Below are 25,947 nucleotides of genomic sequence, written 5' to 3'. Positions count from 1 at the left end.
TCTTTAGGCCTTTATAGGATTAGTTTTGAATGTTATCGGGGGTATTCTTCAATAAGGAATTCTATTAACCCTGTTTAAGCAAGTTAATCTAACTTTGACCTAAAGATGTTTGTTCGGATTAAGTGTCGTATTTCATTAGACTAAGCGGATTTCTTCTGTCAAACTAAAGCAATTTTCCATTGAAGTGTAGTGTTTTCTCTACTTTGTAAATAATTAATCAGAAATTGATAAGAATCCGGATTAGGCAAAAGCATATAGTTAAATTAGCATGTTCTTTTTTTTTCTTTTAGTTTTAGGGACAAACGTAATAGAAATGTAGCCACTGTAGGGTTCCCTTCTAAAATAATGAGACGAGCCTCGCCAAATAAAAAGCAAATTGCGGGGCCCTCAATAATTGATCATGATAAATACTTAGAATTTGGGACGAACGGTTTAGTGAATACCACCGCCCTCCCTAAAGAGAATAACGCGTTAGATTCTTTAGGCGCGACTTTAAGTAAATTATATTCTTAAATTCGGGTGCACATTGATGTGACCCAAATCCAAATCTCAACGAAATCCAAATGTGTCGACGATCATGGGTGCATTGATTGTGACGTGGTTCGAGATGCATTTTCATGACGTTGCAATTCTATAAAAATAATTGATAATAATAAAAGCGGTTTAAACTTAATAAAAGCACATAAGTCACAACATGTATTTAAATCAGATATTTAGCTATTATAACAATTTAAGCGACCGTGCTAGAACCACGGGATTCGAGGGTGCCTAACACCTTCCCTTGGGTCAACAGAATTCCTTACTTAGAATTTCTGGTTCGCAGACTTCATTTGGAAAAGTCGAAAATTTCCTCGATTTGGGATTCAAGATAAACCGGTGACTTGGGACACCAAAAGCCAAACCTTTCCCAAGTGGCGACTCTGAATTAAATAAATAATCTCATTTCAAATATTGTCACTTAAATTGGAAAAACTCTCTCGCCGCGCATTTAACCCTTCGGGGACGGGCGCGCAAAAAGGAGGTGTGACACTTGGTATATCGGATCTTTCGAGATTCTTGAGAGAATTGGAGAGGTGGCCTATAGGCTTACACTACTACCTAGTCTAGCTGCAGTTCATCCAGTATTCCATGTTTCTATGCTCTGGAAGTATCACAGTGATCCATCTCATGTGTTGGATTTCAGCTCAGTCCAGTTGGACAAGGATTTGTCTTATGTTGAGGAGCCGTTGGCCATTTTGGACAGGCATGCTTGAAAGTTGAGGTCGTAGAACATTGTTTCAGTGAAGATTTAGTGGAGGGGTCAACCAGTCGAGGAGTCAACTTGGGAGACCAAGCATGATATGTGTAGTCGTTATCCGCATCTTTTATCCACTCTATGTATGTCTCTATACTCGTTCTAGGACAAACGTTTGTTTTAAGAGGGGAGGATGTAATGACCCGGCCGATCGTTTTGAGTATTTTAGCCCTGATCCCCTATTTATTGCCTCCTCTATGTCGTATCATGATTATGTGACTTGTCGGGGGTGTTTGGTTTTGGTTCGAGTGAGTTTCGAAGAGAAATGGGACACAGTCCCTAAGTTGGAGGTTTAAGTTGTAAAAGTTGACCGTAGTTTGGGTTTTGTGTAGATGACTCCGGAATAGAGTTTTGATGGTTCCAATAGCTCCGTATGGTAATTTTATACTTAGGAGCGTGTCCGAATGTTGATTTGGAGATCCGTAGGTCGTTTCGGCGTAAGTTGGTGAAAGTTGAAAAGTTGAAGGTTTGGAAGATTTGGGAAGTTTGACTGGGAGTAGACTTTATTGATATCGGGGTCGGATCCCGACTCCAGAAGTTGTAATAGGTCTATAATGTTATTTATGACTTGTGTGCAAAATTTAAAATCAATTGGAGTTGTTTTGGTATGAATCGGCATTGGTTTCGGAATTCGGAAGTTCATAGTTCATAGGCTTGAATTTGGTTGTGATTCGTAGAATCGATGTTGTTTGATGTAATTTTTGGCCTCGAGTAGGTCCGTTATGTGTTTTGGAACTTGTTGATATATTCGGACAGGGTCCCGGGGCCCCTGGGAGTGAAATAGATTGAAACCGGATCGAATTGGACTTATGCAATTGCCGAAGTTCTAGCCTTCTAGTGTCATCGCACTTGCGGAAAGATTGGCCACAAGTGTGGACTTCGAAAAGCGAGCAATAGCGGAAGCGAAGCTAACTTTGCCCAGCTGGGATCGTAGGTGCGAGGATTTATCTGCATCTGTGAGTCCGCAGGTGCGGACGAGGCTGGCCTGGTCTATGGTAAGCGGGGAGTTCTCCGTAGAAGTGGGCTCGCAGGTGCGAGTCATGGTCCGCAGAAGCAGAATTTTTGGACTTAAGTGGATCCACAGCTACGATGGTTTTTCGTAGGTGCAGCGTAGCAGGTGTGACCCCCGGCTCGTAGAAGCGAATTTGATGGGCAGAAAATGGGAATTTTCGAGGGTTTGTTTCATAATCCACTTTTTGACTTAGAGAGCTCGGTGTGATGTAAATTTCCAGGAGATTTTTAAAGAGGTTATTGGGATAAGAATTCCTAACTCGGTTTTTGTTAAATTACACGAATCTATTGTTAATTTTATTATTTAATTAGTGGTTTGAGTTGCAAAATTGGGGGAAAATGGTAGAAACTTCCTAGACTAAATTTTTGAGTTTTGAAAGGCGATTTGAGGTTGGTTTGAGTAATTCTTATATGGTTGGACTCGTTATCGAATGGGTGTTCAGATTTTATAATTTTGGTCGGGTACCGAGATGCGAGTCTGGGTTTACTTTTTGAGTTGACTTTTTATTTCTTTGTAAAGATCGTAATGTCACTGTTTGAATTAGTTTCTTATAGTTTGTATTTATAGTATGAAGTTATTTTAGCTAGATTCCAGTCGTTCGGAGTTGGATAATCGAGGGAAAGGCATACTAGTGGATTGAGTTAGCATGAATTGAGGTAAGTGGCTTGCCTAACCTTGTGTAGGGAAATTACCCCTTTGGATTTGTGTTGATTCTGATATGTGAAAGGCGCGTACGTAAGGTGACGAGTTTGTACATGGACTAAATATTTTAGCTATGTAGATTCCTTTCATGCCTTAGTTGAGTTACCTTAACATATTATAGTCATTATTTCTAGCCTATTTTCACATGTCTACTTGTTTTATTTTTTACTTGCTAATTGCTCTACATATTTAGTTGAGGTTCTTGTTTCCTTTATTCCATATTCATTATTTAACCATTGAACTTTTTACTTGAAGTTATTATTCTTGGAATATCTTATTGTTGTAATTGGTATTGAGTTATAAAGGCCGTGATTTTATATTGAGGCAAAGTATTAAGTTGTGAAATGCTACTATTGTTGAGTTATTCACTACCAGTTATTGTTGTTGAGACTCTCGTGTACATTGTGGCTGAGCCATTGGATCTTTATTGTGAAAACACTGTTATTGTTGGTTTATGTGGCAAGTTGTGATATTGAGAACTTGAGGTGCGATTTGCATTACGTTGTGATATTGATACACATGCAGTTGTATAAGGTTTTGGGTTTGAAACGCATGCAGTGAGATAATGTGGGCTTGATATGCGTGGCTAGTAGGGGAACTACTAGAAGCCATGCGGAGTGATAAGGTGAGTTAAAACGCGAGATGTTATTTCGGAAAAATAATTTTCAAAACTAAATTCAAGACTCCCGTTGTGATATAAGGAAAGATTGTGACTTATTCTTATGATTTGAGACTACGGGGCGGTACTTCGGTAGTGACTCTTGTTGGTATTTCTCCATTGTTGCACTTGTCTTTGGTTGTTGTTTCTTTAGCATGTTATTATTTGTTTTTCTCCATGTTGCACTAATTGCTTTAGTTCCGTGTAGCTAACTTTGATATGCTATTTATTGTTACAATTTCATTGCTGCAAATATTACACTGCCTTACACTTGTTCAGTCTTTTATTTATTCTAGTAGGGCCTTGATCTGACCTCGTCACTACTCTACCGAGGTTAGGTTTGGAACTTACTAGGTACCGTTGTGGTGTATTCATGCTACGCTTCTGTACATCTTTTTGTGCAGATCCAGGTACCTCCTACTAGCCCAGGCATTAGCAAGAGTTTAGCTATGGAGACTTTAAGGTATACCTGCCGGTGTGCGAAGGCCTCAGAGTCCCCCTCTACCTTGACTATTCTATGCTTCCTATCCTTTTATAGATATTGATGTATAGGATCATGCGGTACTTCTATTTAGAGCTTGTGACTTGTATTCACTGGGTCTCGGGAGTTGTATATACTGAATCACAAAGCTTTTTTTATTATAGTTGCTGAGTTTTGAAACTTATATTTATCATTTCAGTTATTTTTGTATGAATATTAGGTTTACCCAGTCTTAGAGATTAGGTATCATCATAACATACTACAAAATGAAGCGGGGATCGTGACACTATCGCGGGTTCTAACTTCTAACCCTAGTACGAAGAAAGAGAATGGCACCATGGACAACACACTTTGTATTTTTTTTGTCTCTTTATTTTAAGGATGCCACGTGTCTTTTATTTTATTGTTTATTGTCTCTTTTCAAGCGTTTGAATAGCACGCACGTTGTATATTTGTTTCAGCGACTCAATAGACACATAATGTACTGAGTTTAAGAGGCCAATAGGTACAAGCACTAACTAAGGTATCTGAATGAAAAATACTGCCAAGTTAAAGGGCTGCTTATGTAATTGGCCTTCTATTTTATTTTTATTTAAAAAAAAAAAAACCACATACCGAATGGGATTAGTTGGTTTTTAGTTTCATCTCCCACTTTTCCAGAATTAATAGAAGTTGCAAGAAAAAGACAAAGAGAAAGAGATGCATTATCTATAAGCACAAGTGAGTCCTCAAGTTTGAATAGCATAGCAGCCGGCTACTGCTAATGGCATTTTCAGTACTGCCATTTCAGCCCTCCTTTTGCTCTTCCCCGTTGGCGCAGCGAAGAACATTTAAAAATCCTTCTTTTCACCAGCTCGATGTCTCTACTTGTAAATCCCTCAACAGTCATTTCTTCACCAGAAAAGATGGTAATTATTCAATAATTGTAAAATCTACTTTGAGTTCCCCTATAGTGTCTCCGGAGGACCACTGGGGTACATGGATGTCTCTTTTCACAATTGGCGCTTTTGGTCTGTGGTAAATAATCCTCCTTTTTTTTCCTTCGGATGATGGCTTTATACCAACAGAAACATTTTTATGAATATCCCCATTGTTGAATTCTTGGAAAGAACAAATTTTTAACTACTTCCTCTGATTGTTTCTTCATTTGACATTTTTGGGGGGTGTTCATATATATATTTGAACCTATCATGTGTAACCATTTTTTGTTTGAATTGTTACAACACGCATCTCCCATTTCCCCTTTTTGTTTTTGTTAATTTCACATAATACACGATTCACTCTGAAGGTCAGAGAAGACTAAAATTGGGAGTATGGTTAGTGCTGCACTGGTTAGCACATTGGTGGGGCTGACTGCAAGTAATATGGGGATTATTCCGTATGAAGCGCCAGCATATTCAGCTGTATATAAGTACCTGCTTCCATTGACAATCCCACTATTGTTGTTCAGAGCAAATTTGCGCCACGTGATACGCTCTACCGGTCCTCTACTTTTGGCTTTCTTTCTCGGATCAGGTCTTTTTTTTGCTCATATCTCCGAAATTGGTTTATATCCCTTTGCCTGATTGCTGAAATTAATAGAGGTGGTTGTTTCGTTTATTTCTAGTGGTGAAGGCACTGTTTGATGGAAGCTAATTGGATAAGGTCGCCCATAAATTGATTAATCAAATATGATTTCTTCTTTTACTTTGTAAGATCATTCTCTGTTTGAGTAGTTAGCATTGCTACTTGGTATTATTTCAAACAGGAATGTACTTATAGCTGCACCTGGCTTTATGTGTTTATTATTGTTCTTGCATTTCTTTCATAACTTTGTAACTAAAAGGAATGCATCATTTACCACAGACCAAAAGTGCCCACTGCGAAAAGAGACATCCATATATCCCACTGATCTTCTGGAGACATTATAGAGGAACTCAAAGAAGATTTTATGATTATTGAATGGTTACCACCGAAAAAGCAATCTCTTTTGGTGAAGAATTGACCGTTAAGCAATTTAGAGGAGCACAGACAAGTAGAGAGGTCGTGAAAAGAAAGATTAACTGCTCTTCTTACATACATATCAATCTTATCAATATAGGCAGCTCGGTGCACAAGGCATCCCGCGTTCACGCAGGGTCGGGGAAAGGGCCGTTCCCCAAGGGATGTGATGTAGACAGCCTACTCTAATGCGAGCATTAGTGGCTGCTTCCATGGCTCGAACCCGTGACCTGTAGGTCACACGTGTATAGCAAAAACAAGCACAACTCTTCAATTTCTTGAAATGCCATATTAAGTGAGATTTATGAAATGCTTTTCTAATATCTCATAAAGATGTCTCAGGTTATTTTGAGAAGCTCCATCTCGGACTTTAGAACTAATATATTCTTGGGTTGTTATCATGAATAAATATTTACAGCTAAGTGATTATATGCCATAACTTTTCAAATATTGGGAGTTCTAGCCACTATATGGGCACAGATTAACAGATTAATGCTTGTGTTATCTTCTTTTTATGTATATGCTTGTCATTCTACTAACTTCAACTTTCAGCTAGTGTGAAAGCCTTTCTGTTGTTTTCATATTTTGTCTTCCAATGTGACAGCCGGGACGGTTATTGGGACTGTAGTGGCATATCTGATGGTGCCTATGAGATCTCTTGGTCAAGATAATTGGAAAATAGCTGCTGCCCTAATGGGCAGTTACATCGGTGGAAGTAAGTCCTGTAGTAAAACTAGTTCTTTTTTTTTTGGTTAGGAGCTCCATGCAGGTGTTTTCTGGATATTTCATTTGTATTCTGGTCATGCACATATATTTAATTGGAATTGATCCACGGCACAAGATGAAGATTAGGTTAATTGAACAAATAAAGGAAAATTTTGATATCTGGTTCAATGTCTTTGATGCCTTACTTTGTGGTCAATGGAAATATTTGGTTTTGATGATTTTAAACTGGCAGAACTCTCCTACTGTTGCATATGTCATTTTGAGTAGTAATTACAGAAGGATTTCTGATGCTGGAATGACAGATGCCCAAGAACTTTATTCACCAAGAATGAAAGAACTCAGAGTTTGCTATTCGAATTGTAAATTTCTGGACAAGTTTTTTCATTGATTTCTAAAATCAATGAGAAGCACATCCTGAGGAAACCAGTACGAGTGTTCCCTTTAAATTCAGTTTTGTTTGCAAAAAACTAAAAAAAATTTGGGATATAGATTTTACACCTTTGACTTGTCATAGCCAAATTTCCTGTTTGATGTTTTAAGTAAGCTATTTGTGAGCTTTTTGATTGAAAACGGTCTTGCAAACCTAAATAATCAATACGAAGTCCTTTAAACTCTAGAAACAAAGCTGGACATTTTCAAATTCTTCCTAATCCTAAATTTGCCGTGTGGGAATCATGTGAAATGTTGTGCTTATATTTGATGTTGCATGCAAGATTTGAGACAATCATACACATACATGCGCACATAAGTTTATGTATATATGTAAACTACTTTCCGTTGGGTGGGAGTTCTAGTTTGCGCATTATTAATAGTCTCTTAGCAGATAAAGTACTTTATCCTCGCTACATGCGCTTTTGCTGCTTCGTTATTATCTGAGTGATGTTCTACCTATGGTTTTGCAGCGATTAATTATGTTGCTATCTGTGAGGCACTTGGCGTGTCTCCATCAGTTATGGCTGCAGGTGTTGCTGCAGATAATGTAATTTGTGCAATATATTTTATTGCACTGTTTTCATTGGCCTCCAAAATACCTTCAGACGCTTCAGCATCAAGTGGTGGTAAGTGATATTTAGGGAATAAAAAATTTATGATACCATGAGATGTCTAAAACATTGTGTATGCATTTCCTTTCATATTTTGCTAAGTTGTTCTGCTTATATCAATTTTGTTCTGGTCAAGTAGTTTTTATTCTAGGTTTTGCGGTTCACCATCACTGTTGTCATGACCCCGGTTCGCCCTCCGTGAACCATCGTGACGGCACCTAGTCTCTACGACTAGGTAAGCCTAAATTGCGGAAGATAAACCAAATTGCGGAAATTAAACGATTTTAAAACAGAATTAGAGTAATAAAACAGTGTTTAAAAGTGTTGCTCGGCATGCACAATATTTAACTCTCAAATCCAATATATATCTCTCCCAAAACCCGGAAACCCATGAATCACAAGCTAAGGATATTACATAGTGCTCTAACTCCAGAATCGTCTAAAACAAGTAAATACAGAAGGGCTGTAACTACAAGAGAGAATAGAGAGAGACTCTTCGGTCTGCAGACGCGGCAGATATACCTCGAAGTCTCCGAAGGGTCGCCTCGCCTCAAGGATGGTAAGTCTGAGTCAAGGTACCTGGATCTGCACATGAAAAACATGCGCAGAAAGGGCATGAGTACACCACAGCGGTACTCAGTAAGTGTCAAGCCTAACCTCGGTCGGGTAGTGACGAGGAAGGTCAGGGCCCTACTGAGATAAAATAAAAATATAAGATATGACAGTATAAGATAAGCAGTACAGTCGAAAAAACTAACACTAAGAATTTAATACAGGAAAACAAGGAATTCAATAGCTGAAATAGAGGCAAAAACAATCACAAGGAAATAACCGGGGATCTCTCAGTATCCCGAGGATCTCTTAGTACCCTCAATATATGTCAGGGATCTCTTGGTATCCCGAGGATCTCTCGGTATCCTCAATATATGCTAGGGATCTCTTGGTATCCCGAGGATCTCTCGGTATCCTCAATATATGCTAGGGATCTCTTGGTATCCTCAATATACGTGCCATGGATCTCTAGGTATCCCGCACCTCAATTCAAATCATAAATACCCACAGGGGATCTCCCGGGATGCCGTCTCGTAGTCTCAAAGTAAAACACACAGCAGCAACACAAGAGTACTCAATTAAGCTCAATTTCGTATCAAGTAAACATGTACTTCTAATCTAACAACAACAACAACAACAACAACCCAGTATAATCCCACACGTGGGGTCTGGGGAGGGTAATATGTACGCAGACCTTACCCCTACCCCGAAGGGTAAAGAGGCTGTTTCCAGGAGACCCTCTACTCAAAAAGCAACAGAAGCCGATATATTAGTACCATAAAAATGCATAATAAAATAACAGCAATACAATAATAGCAATACAATAGATATGAAATACAGAATACGACATACGAAAAAGATGACTGGTATAGTAAGACTAGCAGGTAAAGCCCTGCATCAATAGATGACCAATGACATTCTTAGTCTAACTCCTAACTGGCTAGTCTCACTCTATTGTGATGTAGAAATATTTACAACTCTCCCCTAACCTACAACTTTAATACTCGACCTCCATAATTCCCTGTTAAGGGCCATGCTTCATATAATTCAATTAAGGCATTTTAAGCAAATAAACAGTTAAGTCAATTAGACATGCTTTTTTTTTTCTAAGTTAACAGCAGGTTTAAATTGCAAGTGAAATGAAACAGGAAAAGGAACACAATTGAAATTACTTAAAGAAAACCGGATTTTCAACAATTAGCTCAAGTACGCACTCGTCACCTCACGTACAAGGCATTTCAAACATCAAATATACCAAATCCTAAGGGGAAGGTCCCCCACACAAGGTTAGACAAGCCACTTACCTCGAAGCGGCTCAAAATCAACCTGAAACCACGTCTTTGCTACGAGTACTCGACTCCAAATGGCTCAAATCTATTCAATTCAATTGCATAATGTAAATAACATTTCAAGTAACTGATTCTAAAATTAAATTCTAAGCTAATATGCGAAATTAGGTAAAATGACTAAAACGCCCCTCGGGCCCACGTCTCGGAATCGGGTAAAATTCATATTTTCAGAATACTCATACTCTCACGAGTTCATGCATACCAAAATTATCCAAATCTAAGGTCAAATTACTAATCAAAAGTCGAATTCTAGGTCTAAGAACTTTCTTCCAACTTTTCCCCAATTTTCATCTCCAATTCGAAATTAAATGATGAAACTAACTATAGATTGATAGAATATAACTAGAAAGGGTTAAAGAATTGTTACCCAATGATCTCCTCTTCAATTTCCTCCCAAAATCGCCTTCTCCCGAGCTCCAAATCAAATTTCCAACTTTTGAAACTAAACCCTCGAAATTTCATATTTCTGCCCAGCTGTTACCGCATCTACGGTCCCGTTTTTGCGGAACACGGGTCGCATCTGCGACTTCTCACTTAAAACTAATCTTCCGCATCTGCGACTCCCCATCCGCAAATACGGTACCGCTCCTGCGGAAATCCTACCGCTTCTGCGGAACCTGCCGAACTTCCCCATTTCCGCTTCTGCGATAGATCTGACGCTTCTACGGCTCCGCACCTGCGGTCCCACACTCGCAGGTGCGGTTATGACAGAAGAATAGCTGAAGCTGCAACTCTAAAATTCCAAAAATCTTTCCATCAACCATCCGAAATCATCCCGAGGCCCCCGAGACCTCAACCAAACCTACCAACATATCCCATAATTTCATTCAAACTTGTTCCAACCTTCGGAACGTCCAAAACAACATCAAAACACCTATTTTTCATCGGATTCAAGCCTAAGAATTCCAAAAACTCTAAAAATACGCTTTCAATCAAAAAGTCTATCAAACCTCGTCTGAATGACCTAAAATTTTGCACACACGTCACATTCAACACTACGGAGCTACTCCAACTTCCGGAATTCCATTCCGACCCTCGGATCAAAATCTCACTATCGAACCGGAAACTTCAAAATTCGACCTTTCGGCATGTCAAGCCTAAGTTAGCTATGGACCTCCAAAACACAATCCGAACACGCCCCTAAGCCCGAAATCACCCAACGGAGCTAACGGAACCATTGAATTTCCATTCCGAGGCCGTCTTCACACTGTTCCGACTACGGTCAACTTTCCAACACTTAAGCTCTCATTTAGGGACTAAGTGTCCCAAAACTCTCCGAAACTCAAAACCGAATATTCCGGCAATCAACATAGCAGAAATAAACACGGCGAAAGCAGTTAATGGGGAATCGGGGCGTAAATTCTTAAGACGACTAGCCGGGTCATCACAACTGTAGATCTATCTCATATGAAGGACGCATTCTGATTTTCAAAATCAGACAAGTCCAGTTGCTGATCGAGTAGTTTACTCTTGTATTATTTTGCAGATGCTTCTCAAGTTGACCCTAGAAACAAACCTGTGCTGCAGATGGGCACAGCAGTTGCTGTTTCCTTTGCCATTTGTAAAACTGCCACTTCTTTTAGTCGATTTTTCGGAACTCAAGGATGTGATCTGCCTGCTATTACAGCAATAGTTGTTCTTTTAGCAACAGCATTTCCCGCTTATTTTAGAAACCTTGCAAGTGCTGGTGATGAAATTCCGATAGTGTTAATGCAGGTAATTTTTTATTCTACTTGGAAAATCATATCTCAAGTCAGATTTAGATGACCAATCAATTCAAACAAAAAGATAAAAGTTTTGATACTTATCAATGTGCTGTGTGAAATATCTGATAATTTTAATTTAACAGTACGTAAATGGTTATGATAAGGAAGCTTGTGAAATTTTGAGTCCTATAAGTTGCATGACTGAGCTTACTTTTACTTCAAACTTTTGTTGGAGTAATTATTCCTCTTTGAAACAGGTTTTCTTTGCTGTAGTGGGTGCCAACGGGAGTATTTGGCATGTCATCAATACGGCACCTAGTATTTTTATGTTTGCTTTAGTTCAAGTAACAGTCCATCTTATTGTGATTCTAGGCTTAGGAAAGCTGTTTGGTATGAACCTAAAGATGTTGCTTTTAGCATCCAATGCTAATGTTGGAGGTCCTACTACAGCTTGTGGAATGGCCACGGCAAAGGGTTGGGCCTCTTTGGTTGTTCCCAGTATTCTTGCTGGGATATTTGGGATTTCCATTGCAACGTTTCTCGGGATTGGATTTGGAATGTTTGTTCTCAAACACATGTAACTTGATGGATTGTTGTGGGTATCATTTTCCCATATTTCCTTATATAAAATGCCTATACTAACCAAATGTATTTAAAAAGAATTATTCCGATACGCCAGTATATGTATTACTTGTTATAAATATATTATATTATGGAAGTTCATTTAGTACTCTGTTGTAAATAAGCTTTCTGGAGAAGCTTATCCATATGGGACTCCGCCGTAAATATTGTTTGTCTATTTAGTACTCTATTGAAATAAACCTCCTGAAAAAGCTTATCACTTCGATACTCAGTAATGGATAAACATTACCCCCGGTAGAAGATTATTCATACCTGGTACAATAAGCTTATCCTTTCGATACTCTGTTATGGATAAATATTACCCCCAGTAGAAGATTATCCATACCTGGTACAATAAGCTTATCCTTTCGTTACTCTGTTTTGGATAAACATTACCCCTAGTAGAAGATTATCCATACCTGGTACAATAAGCTTATCTTTTCGGTACTCCGTTATAGATAAACATTATTATTAGTAGAAGATTATCCATACCCGGTACAATAAGCTTATCCTTTTGGTACTTTGTTATGGATAAACATTACTCCCGGTAGAAATCCATACCTGGTACAAAAGTAGCTTACACAACAGCTTGCAATGGCAGTGTACACATCAACTTCATTTCTTCTATAAATAGAGGAGATTTCATTTCATTATGTACATCAGTTTGAAGTTGAATAACATATCAGTTTCTCTCTATACTTATCTTTACTTTATAGTATTTATTTTATAACACATTATCAGCACGAGACTCTGCCATCTCGAGCAAATACTTTAATAGTATCAGAGATACGAACTTTCTTTTTCTAAATAATGTCAAATCTTTCTAAACTTGAATTTATAGCCTTGGATATATCAGGCAAAAGCTACATGTCTTGGGTGCTTGATGCGGAAATTTATCTTGATGCGATGGGTCTGGCAGACACCGTCAAGGACAAAAATCAAGCATCAAACTAAGAACGTGCCAAAGTAATGATATTCCTACGCCATCATCTTGATGAAGGCGTGAAAATGGAATATCTCACTGTTAAAGATCCAGTCATGCTATGGAATAATTTGAAAAATATATATGACCATATGAAGATGGTCGTTCTTCCACAAGCACATTCAAGAACAAGCACATTATGATTGGACTCATCTAAGGCTACAAGATTTTAAATCTATCAGTGAGTATAATTCTGCTATATTTAGAATTATTTCCCAATTGAAATTATGTGGTGATAATACTACTGATCATGATATGTTGGAGAAAAATTTCACCACTTTTCATGCCTCGAATATGCTCCTGCAGTAGCAATATCGAGAGATGAGATTCAAAAAATATTCTGAACTTATCTCACATCTTCTTATAGCCGAGCAACATAATGGGTTATTAATGAAAAATCATGAAAGCCGACCTATTGGTTCTTGTCCATTCTCTGAAGTGAATGAGATGAACTTCCACCAAGCTAAGCGTGGAAGAGGTCGTGGCCCCAGCCGTGGTCATGACTGTGGTCAGGGAAGAAACTCTAATCATGGTAATAATAATGCACCAAAGAACCCTCCTCACCACCAACAGTGAAAAAGGAAGGAACAAAAGCATGAAGCGGTGCAAGCAACAAATGCAGAAAATGCACGCTATAGATGTGGAGGAAAAGGTCACTGGTCACGTACCTGTCATACGCCAAAGCACCTAGTTGAGCTTTATGAAGCCTCCCTGAAGAAGACAGAAAAATGTTGAAGCAATTTTATTTCTAAAGATAATTTAGACTTCATGCATTTGGATGTAGCTGATTACTTTGCACTCCCGGAAGAAAAAACAAGTCATGTGATCGGTGATGAATCTGTAAAAATATAAATATTTTAATTTTTGTTGTTTGTAGTTGATAATATGGTTATGTAATAGTTGTACATAAATAAAAATTGTATTTTGATAATGATGTTTACTATCATATTTATTTTGCTTATGTCATTTTGAAGAATATGGATAATTCTCAAGTTATGTTTGGATCAAAGCTAATTATGAAGATATTTATGCAATTGATAGTGGAACAACTCATGCCATATTCAAGGATCATAAATACTTTTCTTATTTGCATAAGGAAAAAACAAATGGTTCAACAATTGCTGGTAATTTAAGTTTGATTGAAGGCTCCGGAAGAGCCACTATATTTTTGTCTAAGGGAACAAAACTTATTATAGACAATGCATTATTCTCCTCCAAGTCCGAAAAAACTTGTTGAGTTTTATAGATATCCGCCGAAATGGGTATCATGTTGAGACGATAAATGAAATGAATATGGAATATCTTTGTATTACGAAGAATGTTTCTAACCAGAAGTGCATTGTAGAAAAATTACCAACTTTATCTTCTGGCTTATACTATTCAAAGATTAGTACATTTGAAGCACACTCTATCGTAAACCAGAAGTTTACTGATTTAAATATTTTTTTGCTTTGGCATGGCCATTTGGGCAATCCTGGATCAATAATAATGAGACGAATTACTGAAAATTCGAGTGGGCATCCTTTAAAGAACCTGAAGATTCTTACAAATAATGAATTTTCTTGTGATGCTTGTTATCAAGGCAAAATGATCACTAGACCATCACTAATGAAGGGTGACATTGAATCCCCTGCCTTTTTAGAACGTATACATGGGAATATATGTTGACCTATTCACCCAACAAGTGGGTTGTTTAGATATTTTATGGTCCTAATAGATGTATCTTCAAGATGGTCTCATGTGTGCCTACTATCATCTCGCAACCTGGCGTTTGCAAAGCTGTTAGCCCAAATAATTCGATTAAGGACACAATTCTAAGATTATCCTATAAAGGCTATTCGCCTTGATAATGCTGGAGAATTCTCATCTCAAGATTATGATGATTATTGTCTATAATTTGAGATAAAAATTGAACATCATGTAGCTTATATTCATACTCAAAATGGCCTTGCAAAGTCATTTATTAAATGCTTGCAATTGATAGCAAGACCACTACTTATGAAAACAAAATTGCCCACCGATGTTTGGGGCCATGCTATCTTGCATGCATCATCACTTATCCGTCTCAGACTGACACATTATAATAAATATTCTCCGTCACAATTAGTTTTTGATCATGAACTAAATATTGCCCATCTACAAAATTATGGATGTGTTGTATATATGTTAGTAGCACTACCACAGTGCAGTAAGATGGGACCACAGAGAAGGTTAGGAATATATGTTGGGTTTGAATCACCCTCTATTATTTTCTTTCTTGAACCATTGACAGGAGATTTATTTACTGCTCGATTTGCAGATTGTCGGTTTGATGAAACAAATTTCCCACAATTAAGGGGAGAGAAAAAGGAAATCAAAAGAGAAATTGCGTGAAAGTTTCATCATTATCTCATTTTGATCCACGTACCCTTATAGTAATCAGGAGGTTCAGAAGATCATCTATATATAAAATATAGCAAATCAAATGCCAGGCACGTTTTCTGATTTGAAAAGGATAACTAAGTCACATATCCCTGCAGAGAATGTGGCTATCCGATTTGATATTCCAGCAGGACCATCTACTAGCATGAGAGCTAATGAATTTAAAGTACGCCTAAAGCGTGGTCGGCCTTTGGGTTCTAAGGATCGAAATCCTCGTAAAAAAAATCGACAAATGATCAAAACAATACTATGAAGGGATCTCTTGAAGAGATCCAAGATCTGATTAGTTTTGAGATTCCTGAAGAAATCAATGAACCCGAGGCTCAAGTGAATGAGGAACTTTTAATAAGTTCTACCGGTGATGGGACTAATTTAAATCGATCCGAAATGGTGGTGGATAATATTTTTGCATATAATGTTGCACTTAATATTATGCAAGATATTGAGGATCTTGAACCTCGATATGTCGAAGAATGTCACCAAAAATCTGATTGGCCAAAATGGCAAGAGGCAATTCAGTCAGAATTGAAAGCACTTACCAAAAGAGAGCTCTTTGGACCAGTAGTCCAAACACGTGCTGGTATAAAATTAGTTGGTCATAAATGAGTTTTTGTGTGAAAAGGAAATGATAAAAATGAAATTGAAAGATGCAAAGCTCTCCTTGTTGCACAAGGATTTTCACAACAATCTGGAGTCAATTTTGATGAAACATATTCACATGTTATGGATTCTATAACATTTCGGTAGCTCATCAGTTTAGCACTACATGAAAAGCTTGAAATACATCTAATGGATGTAGTTACAACTTATCTGTACGGTTCACTTGATAATGAAATTTATATGAAAATCCCTGAAGGATTTAAAATGCCTGAAGCAAATTCAAAATTTCGGGAAATGTATTCAATCAAATAACAAAGATCTTTGTACGGTTTAAAGCAATCTGGGCGCATGTGGTATAATGCCTTAGTGAATATTTGTTGAAAGAGGGTTACATAAATAATGTTATTTCTCCATGTATTTATAAAGAAAATGGCATCAGAATTTGTTATAATTGCAGTTTATGTTGATGACATAAATTTTGTTGGAACTACAGAAGAGCTCCAAAAGACAATTAAATATATTAAGAAAGAATTTAAGATGAAAGATCTTGGAAAGACAAAACTTTGTCTTGGTCTGAAAATTGAACATTTAGCTTACGAGATTGTTATCCATCAATTTGCCTATAGCTTTTACATGGACAAAGCGCACCCATTAAGTACACCAATGGTTGTTCGATCACTTGAAGTGAATAAGGATCTATTCTAACCTCCAGAAGAGGATGAGGAACTCCTTGGTCCTGAAATACCTTATAATAGTGTAGTTGGTGCACTTATGTATCTTTCTAATGCTACAAGGCCTGACATAACATTTTCTGTTAATTTACTAGCAAGATATAGCTCTTCTCCTACACGGAGACATTGGAATGAGATTAAGCATATATTGTGATATTTAAAGGGAACTCTTGATATGAGTTTATTTTATGCTAACAAAGGTAGTGCAAATCTTGTTGGTTATGCAGATGCATGTTATTTATCTAATCCACATAAAGCTCGATCTCAAATCGGGTACGTGTTTACATATGAAGGTACTGTCATATCATGACGCTCCACAAAACAATCCATTATTGTTACTTCTTCAAATCATGTTGAGATAATAGCTACTCATAAAGCAAGTACGGAATGAGTATGGTTAAGATCAGTGATTCATTTTATTCAAGGAAAATGTGGTTTGGAATGTGATAAAAGATCCACAATTTTATACGAAGACAATGATGCATGCATAGCCCAATTAAAGGGAGGATTTATAAAAGGAGATAGAACGAATCACATTTCACCAAAATTATTCTACACACATGATCTTCAGAAAATTGGTGACATTGATGTGCAACAAATCCGTTCAACTGGCAATCCAGCAGATTTATTCACTAAATCTTTGCCAACTTCAACTTTTGAAAAGATGGTATCAGGAGGAGTAAAATACGTGTTATACTCTTTTTCTCTTACTAAGGTTTTTCCCACAGGGTTTTTCTTATAAGGTTTTTAATGAGACAACTAGTTATGTGTATTACTAAATATGTGTACTCTTTTTCCTTTACTAGGATTTTTTTTCACGGGATTTTCCTGGTAAGATTTTAATGAGGCACATCTTTTAATAAACATCCAATGGAGAGTATTATAAATATATTATATTACGGATGTTCATTTAGTACTCAATTGTAAATAAGCTTCCTGAAGAAGCTTATCCATATGGGACTCCGCCGTAAATATGTTTGTCTATTTAGTACTCTATTTGAAATAACCCTCCTGAAAAAGCTTATCACTTCGGTACTCAGTTATGGATAAACATTACCTCCGGTAGAAGATTATCCATACCTGGTACAATAAGTTTATCCTTTTGATACTCCGTTATAGATAAATATTACCCCCAGCAGAAGATTATCCATACCTGGTACAATACGCTTATCCTTTCATTACTTCATTATAGATAAATATTACCCCTAGTAGAAGATTATCCATACCTAGTACAATAAGCTTATCCTTTTAGTACTCCGGTATAGATAAACATTATCACCAGTAGAAGATTATCTATACCTGGTACAATAAGCTTATCCTTTTGGTACTCTGTTATGGATAAACATTACCCCCGATAGAAGATTATCCATACTTGGTATAGTAGCAGCTTACACAACAGCTTCCTTTCTTCTATAAATAGAGGAGATTTCTGTTCATTATGTACATCATTTTGAAGTTGAATAACATATCAGTTTCTCTCTATACTTGTCTTTACTTTACAGTATCTATTTTATAACATTACTTTACTTTACTACTATATATAAACGAGAATAACTTAAGTTTTATGGATCTCTTCTTGCCCCTTATTAGGTTACCTTTTACATTATTTGATCTTATACATCGCAGTAAATTTAGGCCGGTATGGAGCCAAATTTTTCTCCATGAGAACAATTCGTGAGGTTTTACTACACATTTAGACATGTCCCACGTCATATGTTCCTTTCCATATTCTTCTCTCTATTTGTTCTAAACCTCCAAAGTTTTGCTTCTTTAGAGAGCTCATATATGTGCTTATAAAGATTTGTCTTAGAATTATTTTTAGGTAATTCTAAAAATCTTTTATTTTATTAGTGTACTTGAATTATTATTTATTAACACACTTATAAGATTAGTTATTAGGTTAATTTATGTAAAGACTCTAAATAAAGTGCTAAGTAATAGAATAAACTTAAAGTCATTGAAAAGTTTACTGGCATTATTTAGATGTCACGACCCAAACTCGACTATTGTGATGGCGCATATCGTAGAACTAGGCCATCCTCAACTCAACAAGACCAACACAACAACAATAAGTTTGAAGACATTAACGGAAGCTTTTAACATTTAAAGAAAACTGTTTGAAACATAAGAAATTCCAACATACGATACAATCCAACCCAAAACCAGGGTGTCACTGGGCGAATGAGCGTCTAGAGAGGAACATAGTCTATTACAATGTCTAAAGGAACAAACTGAAATACATCTGGATATAAAGAAGGAGAGTCGAGTCCCGTGAACACCGTGCAGATACCTCGATAGTCTCCTAAAGCCTGAAGCCTCGATCAGCGACTGCCATTGGGACCAAAAGTGCCTGAATTTGCACACAAGATGTAGGGGATAACGTGAGTACACCAACTCAGTAAGTAATGAGTCCAAACTGTGGACTGAAATATAGTGACGAACTCAATGACATCAGATATAAGAGAAATAACATACAGAAACGTAGGCATGCTTTCAGTTAAATAGACAGCTCAAAGCAGTAAGGTAAATACATATCAAAATAGATTAAGGTATATAACTCAACTATCTCTACATGCCAATGCACAGACTATATGAAATGCATAATGTGCTCTCACTCTCAAGTGCTCAACCACTTTGTACTGAATATGGCCATCCGGCCTAGGGAAATCCATCCCGGAACATATATACAATACTGACTGTAAGTCATCCAGTACTGAGAAAAAAGGGCAATCCAACCGTGTGGAGAAATCCATCTCCAAGTATATATAAATACTCACCCACTCTATACCGTATATGGCCATTCGGCCCAAGGAAATCCATCCGGGAACATACTCAACACTAACTATAAGTCACCCGGTACCGAGGAAAAGGGCAATCCAACCCTGTGGAGAAATCCATCTCCAGATATCAATACTTTGGACAAATCCATGTACAGGGAAATTCATCCCTAAATAATATCATCCGCGCTCACTGGGGGTCTGTTACAGACTCCTGAGGGGCTCCTACAACCCAAGCGCTATCACAAATTAATATAACCACTACGGCATGTAGCCCGATCCCATAACTATCACTCATAGTCAAGCTCTCGGACTCACTCAATCATCACTCTCAAGTCTCACCCACGGGCTCACAATGTCATGGAAACTAGCCCGGAAACAATGATACGTTATGCCAATAATAACAATTGAGACTGAGATATGATATAAAATGCATGAATATGACTGAGTACAAAATAATAGTGAAATCAGTGAGATGACAGCAAGAAACGACTACTAGGGGTTCGAACACTACCAGAGTAAAGCCTAAACATGATATCTAGCATGGTTTACATCTCATTTACTTATCACATGATAAAAACATGGATATCAACAAGATAGAGTCACAATACGGTGCCATGAAATGAACCAGGTCACAATCCTCACGGTGCACACCCGCACGCCTGTCACTTGGCATGTGCGTCACCTCAATACCAACACATAGCACATAATTCGAGGTCTCGAACCCTTAGAACCAAGTTTGAAAGTGTTACTTACCTCAAACCAAGCAAAATCCTACTCCGCAATGCCTTTGGCTCTCAAATCGGCCTCCAAACGTCCCGAATCTAGCCACAAGTAATACAATACGATCAATAAAGGCTAAAGGAATCAATTCCACAAGAAAAATACCAAATTATAGCCAAAATCTCAAAATCGGCTCACACTCGGTCTCCGGACCCACGTCTCGAAATCCGACAAAAGTTACAAAACCCGAAAGCCAATTCACTCATGAGTCTAGTCATACCAAATTTATCAAAATCCGACCTCAAATGGCCATCCATGTCTCCAAAACTCACTCTCCAAATCCCTAGCCTCAAACCCCAAATTTCACCTCAGCACCACACAATCTAGGTGGAAAAAATAATGGGAAAACAAGATTTATGATAAAAAATGAGTACAAGATGCTTACCTGAGAAATCCTCACGAAAATCCTCTCCAAAATCGCCCAAGGCCGAGTCCAAAATGTTGAAATAAGACAAAAATCGCGAACCTTATTTTTAAATATTCTGCCCAGGATTTTCGCATCTGCGGTGAAATCTCCGCTTCTGCGGAAGTCACTTACTCCGGTGAACTCTGCTTCTGCGGTTACTAACTGCATCTGCGCATGTCGCAGGTGCAGAAATCACATCGCACCTGCAGACCTAAGCTCGCATCTGCGCCCTCCTATCCGCTTCTACGTCCATCGCATATATGTGGGAAAGCTTCGCACCTGCGGACTCTGCTCCACTCGCCTCAAGTCGCATCTGCGATCCAAGTCCTATTTCTGCGGGCTCGCACCTGCGGTTCCCACTCCACAGGTGCGATTATAGCAGTAGCAGCAGCACTTCAGCTGCAATTCCCTTAATTCCAATCAAGCCATCAACCACCCGAAACCATCCCGAATCCCCTGGGACCTCAACCAAATATGCCAACAAGTCTAATAACCTGATACGAACTTAGACAAATCATCAAAACACCTCGAACAACATCAAAAACATGAACCACACACGGATTCAAGCCTAATGAACTTCGAAACATCCAAATTCTACAACCGACGCCGAAACCTATCAAATCACGTCTGATTGACCTTAAATTTTACATACAAGTTAGAAATGACACCACGAACCTAATCCAACTTCCAAAAATCTAATCCGAACCTGATATCAAAATTTTCACTACCGACCAAAATTGCCAAAATTTCACCTTTCACCAATTCAAGCCTAAACCTATTACGGACCTCCAAATCACATTTCGGGCGTGCTCGTAAGTCCAAAAATCACCTAACGGAGCTAACGAAACCATCAAAATTCAAATCTGAGGTCGTTTACACATAAGTCAATATCCAGTCAACTTTTCCAACTTAAACTTCCACATAAGAGACTAAGTATCTCAATTCACCCCAAAACTACTCGGACCCGAACCAACTAATCCGGTAAGTTAAAATACAGCTGGAGAACACAAATGAAGCAGAAAATGGGAGAACGGAGCTACAACTCTCGAAACGACCGGTCGGGTTGTTACATGATATGATTCTAGAAGATGAAAGTATGGGTCTTTATTAATATAGGTTAATTAAAATACATTATCAAATTTCTAAATAAGTTCATAATAAGCATAACTTGAGTTAGAAGTAAATAATTTCATGAACAATGAAAGTTTAGATTTTAAAGGACTAAAACAAATTTTGCTTTTATTTGGAAACATACTTATTTGAAATTTTGCTTTTCTTGATGCACTTTTAAAAAAAAAATTAAAACCTACTCTTCTATGGGTTTAATTGAAAAATAATTGGTATAAAGCGTGCGCACGTAATTTTTGCCCTATATATGAAAATACTCCTAAAAATATTTTGAAATAGTTTTAATTATTTTTTAGAATTTTAGGAATTTTTGTTTGTTTATTCGATTGCATTGTATTGCATCGATAGATCATTTGCATTTTTTGCATCATTAGGGGCATTCTAAAATCACAAAAATGACAAAAAATATTTTTCATTTGATTTTATATTTTTGGATTTTAATTTATCGCATTTCTAGAAAATACAAAAGTCAAGAATGCTTTAATCATGATTATTTTCTGTATTTTTATGTTTAATTAATTAGGTAGTTGATTAGGTCATATTTGTAACTAGTTTAAGTGGGTTAATTCTGTAAAATGGACTCAATTAGAATTAATTAGGTTAATGTTGAAAGCCAAAGAAAGAAGGAAAACAAGAGAAGGACATTTGGTTTTGAATTGGGCCAAAATAATTTAAATGGCCCAGTTGGTCTCAATAACCCACAAATCCAATATTCGGGCTAGCATTTCACCAAACCAAACGACGTCGTCTAAGGTCAAACTTAGTGAAGATGAATCTCGATCGTTCTCCGATCGTGATCCAACGGTTGAGAACTGGTCTCTCTTTGGCATATAATTGTCCCAATAATCAAATCCCTACCCCAAAGACCTTTCTCACACACACCCCTCCCCTTCCTGTTTTCCCCCGACTCTTTACGCCGCAAGCCATTGCTACAAATCTCCCCACGGTGGTGGCCTTGCTCCAATCAACCCCAAACTTTCACCATATACTCCTCACACTCTTCTCATCTCTAATACATCATTATCTTCTCCGAGAAATCCACCAAACTCGTCATTTTATAGATCTAGGTTTTGCTAAAAAGGGTCAAACCTGTATACAGCGAAATCGGAGGAGCCAATTTCTCGTTGTTAAGGCATTTCGGAAGGTCACCTCAGAGGCTCGAGGCTACGGACCGAGTACTCTCCCTCGAGGGTCGTCGACACTCGAACTCAGGATAACGACGACCTCGATAATGGTAGAAATGGGAAGCTCCCTAGGCGCACGGCTAGGACTGACAGAGCCTAGTGGACTACTCTAAGACCTGAATCAGGATGTCATCTAGCTGTCACATCTCCGTATCTTTGTAATTAATGCTTGTTGTACTATGATGGGATTTCCATCATATATAAAAGGGATCCTTCCCACTTTGTAAGGGGTTGTTGCTTCAATTTCTTCACACGAAATATACAAGAAACATTCCATTTTCCTCTCTAACATATTCTATGGATATTACTGCTTTCATTTATCATATTCATATTTGTTCATCATTTATTGCTTATCATTGGCCATAAAGAGCCTCCTTTAATTTTATTATAACTATTAGTCACATTTCAACTACCTTCGACAGCTCGTAGTCGAGCTCCAGGATCGACCTCGAGGCCCCGAATCGACGAGCTTGAGGCCCCGATAATTGGCCTAACTGCTTAACAACTAGCATAAAAATAGATCACGTATTTTTAGAGTCCCATAAACAAATTTAATTGTTATTACCATTTTCACGTTAAACAAAACCTTTTGTCGACGAGCCGGAAAACAATTCTTAACATCTCTCCACCTTATTTCGATGGCTCGACAAGTATGGTTATATGTAGTACTGGTTGTATTGAGAATTTTTAGCCAGTACTCATATAATAATACTCTTCGGCCACCGAATTCCATGGCGCCAGGTTAAATTGCTAGAACTTGTTGCCTTCGAGTCATCAAATTAAATTCCAGGTTATAGGTTCATCAATTTGGTGAGCTTTTATGTTAATTTCCATTTTTTTCTTTTCCTTGCATCACTAGTTTAATTAGTCGTTTGGCTTTTGTCTATTTAGTTAATTGATCATGCCCAACTATGCCTCCTAAAAGGTCTAGCGCTCGTAACAAATATAATCCAGTTTACAAGTCTAGAGTCGAATCCCACAGAAAACTAAGGCTTAGCTACAATTGCTCAATACTGCAAAGAAATACAAGTTCAAACAATTTCCTAGTTATTAAGATTTGATTTTTATTTCTACTAATTAACTAACAAATATTATAAAGTAGTAAAATTATCAACTAACAATGATAAAATTTAAGACAAGACTAAGGAGGTCTAGAGTTATGATTCCCCAATTGTTGGAATCTTTCTCCCTACGTTTTCTTTGCCAGAGTTCGTTGTTCCTTATGGGTCTCATTTGAGTTGTTGCTTGTTGGTGCATTGGTGGCATCATATGAGATTGTTGACGGTGTTTGAGTGGCTTATTGCCCGGGCAGCTTGTACTAGGTGAGACGAGGTTGCTGGACTTGGAATTGGTGCAATCAGACTTGTATAATGTACGTTAGAGGGAAAATGTCACTAATTAGAGTAGAATAAGACAGTGATTCTTTCAAGCAGAGATACTCTCAGAGTGGTTGATGTCGTAGGTGATTATGAGTTTCTACACATCTCTTTCGTCGTGGCAGTATTGTGAGAGTTTGAATAGGGCTTATATGCGTTATGAGGTGTAATATCGAATTCGTGAAATTGCAGCTATTATGGTTGGAGCATATAATTATACGACTTATGTGGTGCATGGTGTGATTTCAGCATGAGGGCATGATCATGTTTTGGTAAAGCGTGTAGAGATTGATGCGGCATTTGTAAGTTAGAATCAGACCTGGTAGAGAATTCCATATGTTGGAATTTGGTTCTAAGGCTTGAGGGCTAAGGTGGCTGGAAGGATCTTCAGTTTGGCTCGGGATAATGTGCTCATATGGGTTGTGGTGTCACGGTAGGTACATGAGGTATTAAACAACGATTTTGGGAAACTCCGGAGCAGTTCTTGGCACGTTCAATGACGAACGTATGATTAGGTAGGGGAGAATATAAGGACTCGATCGATCGTTTTGAGCTCTAGCATATCGATTGGTAGTTTGAGGCCTTGAGTAGCTTCACTTCATGTTTTACGAATTGTACGTGTGGTTGGAATTAAATTTCGAGAAGTTCAGAGTTGATTCGGATGGAAAATTCTCTATTCCGAAGCTTTAAGTTGGAAGATTTGACCAAGGTTTGACTTTTGAGTAAATGACCTTGGAATCAATATTTTAAGGTTCCAATAGGTTCGTACTATGATTTCGGACATGGGCGTATGTTCGGGTTGAGTATCGGATGGTCCGGGAGCATTTTGCCGCTTATTATGGAAAGTTGACATTTTAAAGGTTTTAGAATTTTCTAATTTTAGTTTGAAGTGGATTTTGATGTTATTGATGTCTGTTTGAAGTTCCAAGCCTTGGAATAGGATCGTATCATAATGTGTGACTTGCATATAAAGTTTGGTGTCATTCCGGAATGTTTAAGTGTAGTTCGGACGTGTTCGACAAAGTTTGAAAGTTGAAAAAAGGATCTTGATCGTCGATTCGTATTTTGGATGTTGTTTGGGATAATTTGAGGCCTCGAGCAAGTTTTTGTCATATTTTGGGACTAGATGGTATGATTGGACGGGTCCCGAGGGCCTCGAATGAGTTTCAGGTGGGCTACGGGCCATTTCGTCATGTTTGGACTGTTGTTTCTGGTGTATGGTGCTTCCTTCTTCGCGATCAGGAAGAAGGATCGTTCGCGAAGATCTTTTGGGCATTAGGCAGTTTGTACTTCGCATTCGCGAAGCTTTGGGCGGCAATGTATCGCGATCGCAAGGGAAATGTCGTGCTCGCGTAGAAGCTTAGGCGGCAAGGGCAAGATGTGATTTATTATACGTGTTCCCGAGGATTTGGTCGTGTTCGCGTAGGACTGGTGA

The 25,947-nt window shown here is 37.9% G+C and overlaps 1 protein-coding gene across 1 annotated transcript; it reads left to right on the top strand.

Annotated features, from left to right (window-relative positions):
* Nucleotides 1–4,850: 4,850 nt before the first annotated feature.
* Nucleotides 4,851–12,231, top strand: LOC107761514 (uncharacterized). Its single transcript, XM_075240692.1, has 6 exons — nucleotides 4,851–5,164; nucleotides 5,436–5,662; nucleotides 6,732–6,842; nucleotides 7,756–7,911; nucleotides 11,284–11,513; nucleotides 11,761–12,231. Exons 1-6 carry the CDS (start codon nucleotides 4,911–4,913, stop codon nucleotides 12,082–12,084), a joined length of 1,302 nt encoding a protein of 433 aa, XP_075096793.1. The 5' UTR covers nucleotides 4,851–4,910; the 3' UTR covers nucleotides 12,085–12,231.
* Nucleotides 12,232–25,947: the final 13,716 nt, after the last annotated feature.

The sequence above is a fragment of the Nicotiana tabacum genome, chromosome 20, assembly GCF_000715075.1.
Source record: "Nicotiana tabacum cultivar K326 chromosome 20, ASM71507v2, whole genome shotgun sequence".
In the NCBI taxonomy this organism is placed as follows: Eukaryota; Viridiplantae; Streptophyta; class Magnoliopsida; order Solanales; family Solanaceae; genus Nicotiana; species Nicotiana tabacum.
The sequence above is the reverse complement of the archived record's forward strand: the minus strand, read 5'-3'. Positions and strand labels throughout refer to the sequence as shown.